Genomic DNA, 5,396 nt, shown 5'->3' with positions numbered 1-5,396 from the left:
CCTCCTCAAACAACCCCGCGCCGCGCGGCGGAGTCCCAGGGCTGCAGCGCCGTGGCGGGCGCGCGCGCGCGCGCGCACGAGCACCCGCCCGCCCACTGCGCGGCTGCCCTCGGTCCCAGGTGCTGAGGAGAGAGAGAGCGCGTGAGGGCCTGCGCCGCCCTGACGGCCTGCAGAGCGTTGCCATCATGAGGTAAGGGTTTTCCTCTGCCTCTCCTCCCAAGCCCCGGGTTGGCCTTTGTTTCAAACTGGGCATCTTTTATTCATTTCCAGCGCAATTCTGCGGCCTTTTCAGGGGCCAAGCCCCTCGCGCCCGGCAGCCAGGCATCTGCGTTGGGCACCCTCCCCAGGCGCTCTGTCCCGGCGCGCGGCGTCTGAAGTCGGGCCTATCGGGGAGGGTGGCCGAGTGGACGCTTCTCCGGAGTCCGGTCCCTCCCGAGCGCCTGAGGAGGCCGGTCAGGGAGGAGGAACAGGAGATGCTCCCCGGCAGCCTGCCCCATCTATCCCTGGCGCCTACGGTCGGGACTGTCAGGGCGTGTGCCGGGCGACGCTCCCCCAGGAGGCCTGTCCACCCCGCGCGACCCGACGGCTTTTCTCGGAAGCGGCGACGGTAACCGTGCTGGGCACGCGGACGCCGCCTCCGGGAAACTGGTCAGAGCCTGCAGAGCCCCCTGGGGGCGTTCCGGGGGCAGCAGCTACATGCAGGGTCTCCTTAGGCCTGTCGCATGCCTCTCTTTCCAGCTGCCATTCCCTCGGTGTGGCATACGCAGTTTCGCCGCAGCCCTCCAGGCGTCACACTCGCCTGCCACTGCCATTTTGCCTTTCCGATTTCTGGGTCTGAGTTCATCCCTTCCGGGGAGCTACCTCTGTACCAAGCACAGATTGTTATCATCCCACCCAGTCCGCTATTTTATGAGGATTTCTTTATCTGACTCCTTTACTGATTCAGTATGATGGCGTCCTTTTCTTAATCATTTTGTATCCCCAGGGGCTAGTACCCTGCCCTGCACGTGGTTAGTGAACCTTCCGCATTTAATGAGTTGAGGAATAAGAGGTTAAGGTTAAGGTCTTGGGCTCTAAAAGCAGATAGTCCCTTGTTCTAAATCCTGAGCTCCTACTAGTTGAGTGACCCCAAAGTTTCTCAAACTCTGTGAGTCTGTTCCTTATCTGTAAAAATTAATGGTGACCATCTCTTGGGACTGTGGAAAAGGACAATAATAAATCCTAGCAGTTGACTGCTTAGCACATAATATTTGCACAATAAATGTTAACTATTCTCATTATTATAAGTTAAAAAAAAGTTTAAGTGCCACCCACACATCTAACTTTTTTTTGAGACGGAGTCTCGCCCTGTCACCCAGGCTGGAGTGCAATGGCTCAATCTCGGCTCACTGCAACCTCCGCCTCCCGGGTTCAAGCAAGCCTCCTGCCTCAGTTTCCCTTGTAGCTGGGATTACAGGCGTGTGCCACCACTCATGGCTAATTTTTTGTATCTTTAGTAGACACGGGGGTTTCACCATGTTGACCAGGCTGGTCTCGAATTCCTGACCTCGTGATCTGCCAGTCTCAGCCTCCCAAAGTGTTGGGATTATAGGCGTGAGCCACTGTGCCTGGCCACATCCAACATTTTTAAGAAAAGAGAGTGCTATCAGGAATGGGCTTAAAAAAAAAAGAAAGAGGGTGTGGTGCACCGTACATATGTAGGATGGGGAGGAAAAGGGCTCGGCCCCATTGGGGACTGTTGCCCAAGGACAATGAAAGACTGCTTCTTCCTAGCAGAAGAACAGAATTACTGAAAGATACCCTCTTCTGATGCAATAGCTTCTCTCTTATCAGCTTCCCAGAGACAGAGTTACAAAATTAAGTAGACAAAGTTTAAACAGTAAAAATTCTCATGGTGTCCAGTTGTGCATAAATTCCAGAGCCTGGACAAACCACTTCAGTACCTGATTGAATGTCCCTTTGAGATCTTACAACCACATTCATAATACCTGAGCAGCCCTCCTCATCCTCCTTGGGCTGGGCTGGTAGAGACCTTCAAAACAAGCGTTTGTTTTAGGCAGAGGGCTGGTAAAGCAATATTGTTGTGGATTTGAGCAGGCTGTAAGGACATGGCATGTCTTGCCCATGTTTTTGGTACAGTTACACTAGAGAAAGGAACAACTGCCAAGGAACAATTTTACCAGGTTTCCTAGTCAGAATCAGTACTCAATACAGAAATGGAATTTTCATATTAATTATTGAATATGTATATCTTTATTCCTAATTTCAGCGGTTTAGTGATTGCCAAAAGGAAATAGATGCATGTAATACAGAAAGCTCTGTCATCTCTCCAGAACTGTTTTTGCAATAAATAGTGAGAATTTAAATGAAATATTTCTAGGACATAACTGTACATAGAAGAAACTCTAGTATAAAGTTATGGGAACCTAATGCTTTAACTGTAAGATCAAATAGGGATAAAATTAGTTGTTATGCAAAGAACAATATTTAAGGTTTAGAAAATTATTTCTTGTATTTCTTCAAAAATTAAAAAGTATTTTATCTTTGACAGTGAAATTCCTAAGGACCCCTTGAAGGCCATTCTGTTGGAGTTAGAATGTCATTTTACATGGAATTTACTTAAGGAAGACATTGATCTGTTTGAAGTGGAAGATACAATTGGACAACAGCTTGAATTTCTTACCACAAAATCTAGACTTGCACTTTATAACCTATTGGCCTATGTGAAACACCTAAAAGGCCAAAATAAAGACGCCCTTGAGTGCTTGGAAGAAGCAGAAGAAATAATCCAGCGAGAACACTCAGACAAAGAAGAAGTACGAAGCCTGGTCACTTGGGGAAACTATGCCTGGGTGTATTATCACATGAACCAGCTTGAGGAAGCTCAGAAGTATACAGGTAAGATAGGGAACGTCTGCAAGAAATTGTCCAGTCCTTCTAACTACAAGTTGGAGTGTCCTGAGATTGACTGTGAGAAAGGGTGGGCACTCTTGAAATTTGGAGGAAAGTATTATCAAAAGGCTAAAGCGGCTTTTGAGAAGGCTCTGGAAGTGGAACCTGACAATCCAGAATTTAACATCGGCTATGCTATCACAGTGTATCGGCTGGATGATTCTGATAGAGAGGGGTCTGTAAAGAGCTTTTCTCTGGGGCCTTTGAGAAAGGCTGTTACCCTGAACCCAGATAACAGCTACATTAAGGTTTTTCTGGCACTGAAGCTTCAAGATGTACATGCAGAAGCTGAAGGGGAAAAGTATATTGAAGAAATCCTGGACCAAATATCATCCCAGCCTTATGTCCTTCGTTATGCAGCCAAATTCTACAGGAGAAAAAATTCCTGGAACAAAGCTCTCGAACTTTTAAAAAAGGCCTTGGAGGTGACACCAACTTCTTCTTTCCTGCATCACCAGATGGGACTTTGCTACAGGGCACAAATGATCCAAATCAAGAAGGCCACACACAACAGACCTAAAGGAAAGGATAAACTAAAGGTTGATGAGCTGATTTCATCTGCTATATTTCATTTCAAAGCAGCCATGGAACGAGACTCTATGTTTGCATTTGCCTACACAGACCTGGCCAACATGTATGCTGAAGGAGGCCAGTATAGCAATGCTGAGGACATTTTCCGGAAAGCTCTTCGTCTGGAGAACATAACCGATGATCACAAACATCAGATCCATTACCACTATGGCCGCTTTCAGGAATTTCACTGTAAATCAGAAAATACTGCCATCCATCATTATTTAGAAGCCTTAAAGGTCAAAGACAGATCACCCCTTCGCACCAAACTGACAAGTGCTCTGAAGAAATTGGCTACCAAGAGGCTTTGTCACAATGCTTTGGATGTGCAGAGTTTAAGTGCCCTAGGATTTGTTTACAAACTGGAAGGAGAAAAGAGGCAAGCTGCTGAGTACTACGAGAAGGCACAAAAGATAGATCCAGAAAATGCAGAATTCCTTACTGCGCTCTGTGATCTCCGACTTGCCATTTAAATACACACTCTAGGAAATTAGCTCTAAGTTTTTCCCTCCATTTTGGGTTCTTCTGTTTTTTTTTTGTTTTGTTTTAATCCATTGTTTATTATAGAACTAATATTTATTGAATAGTTATTGTGTACCAAGCATTGTGCTAAATACTTTATATGCATTATGATGAATCTTGTGTAGTTTTCTTTCTTTTTTCTTTTTAATTAAAATACTATAATCCGTTGAGAAATAGCAATATTCTAGCTATTGTAACTTTTAAAAATCGTATGGCCATTAGATCTGAGCTTTTTATCTCTGCTCTTTATGACACTTTGCAGATTACATTTTGGCAAATTTCTCATATTATGTAGTAAATATATTCCTATGTAAACCTTTGATACCTAGATCAGGAATACTCTTCCAGGAGTACAAAATTACGTTATTAATAGTTAAGCTCTTAACTATGTAGTTTGCAAAAGACAGCACTGTTTAGTTACAGATGTTTTGACTTTGATGAGGATATTTAGCTATCAATCTAATAGTCACCTAAAATATCTTTTTTGTTGGAAAAAAGTTTATAATAAAAAAGTTTGTCATCTCTAGTGACTTCAATAAAATGAAAACACTAGAAGAGAAGAAAAAAGATTTCCTCAAATTTTAAATATGTAACTTCAGGAATTCAATCCCCAAATGTTTATTAAGTAGTTAGAAATAATTATGTGGGAAAACAATAAATAATGGAAAATAGTGAGTCTCAAATTGTTCTGTTTTTTTTTAATAAAAAAAATCTGCAATGAATCTATATGCAATTAATTTTATTCCTTCCAGCTAAAATTACAATATTTTTAGGTTAAAATTATTGAGATATAAAGCAGCCATTGGGAAATTGGGAGAAATGATAAACAAATGGAAAAAGAAGATGTCCCTAACCTACCCCCATAGATTACCAATATTTAAGTGTACTAGTTTTGAATCTGTTCTGAATAGCGTTTTTATACCCTCAATTTCTGGCCTTTGGCTATTGTAGCATTTCAAAGTGACTTCTATGAAGCTTTTTTTTTTTAATGTGAAATTTTCATAGTGTTGTTTTTTTCATGTAGTTACTCCAGGAAGAGTTAAGCGAGGCTTTCAGTTTTAATATCCACCTTGAGGGGTTACTGCTTGAGGGCTTTTATCCCAGGGGACTTTTTAATTCTGATGTTACTTAATGTGGCTTATCTAATGTAGTTTCTTTGATTATAGACTACACAATTATGTACCATCACAGTATTAGTGGAAACGTACCCTGTGATTTAATTCTCCATTCCTCCAATGTAACTCTTAAAATTATTATTTAAGTGAGGGGCCGGGCGCGGTGGCTCAAGCCTGTAATCCCAGCACTTTGGGAGGCTGAGACGGGCGGATCACGAGGTCAGGAGATCAAGACCA

The 5,396-nt window shown here is 43.1% G+C and overlaps 1 protein-coding gene across 1 annotated transcript; it reads left to right on the top strand.

Moving 5' to 3' along the window:
• Positions 1-49: 49 nt before the first annotated feature.
• On the top strand, positions 50-4,214 carry IFIT5 (interferon induced protein with tetratricopeptide repeats 5). Its single transcript, XM_017896353.1, has 2 exons — positions 50-190; positions 2,552-4,214. The coding sequence occupies exons 1-2, from the start codon at positions 186-188 to the stop codon at positions 3,993-3,995; spliced, it is 1,449 nt and encodes a 482-aa protein (XP_017751842.1). The 5' UTR covers positions 50-185; the 3' UTR covers positions 3,996-4,214.
• The last annotated feature ends 1,182 nt before the right edge of the window (positions 4,215-5,396 follow it).

Source organism: Rhinopithecus bieti, unplaced genomic scaffold, assembly GCF_001698545.2.
Source record: "Rhinopithecus bieti isolate Rb0 unplaced genomic scaffold, ASM169854v2 scaffold_26871, whole genome shotgun sequence".
NCBI lineage: Eukaryota > Metazoa > Chordata > Mammalia > Primates > Cercopithecidae > Rhinopithecus > Rhinopithecus bieti.
Note: the sequence above shows the minus strand (reverse complement) of the source record. Positions and strands in the feature narration are given on the sequence as shown.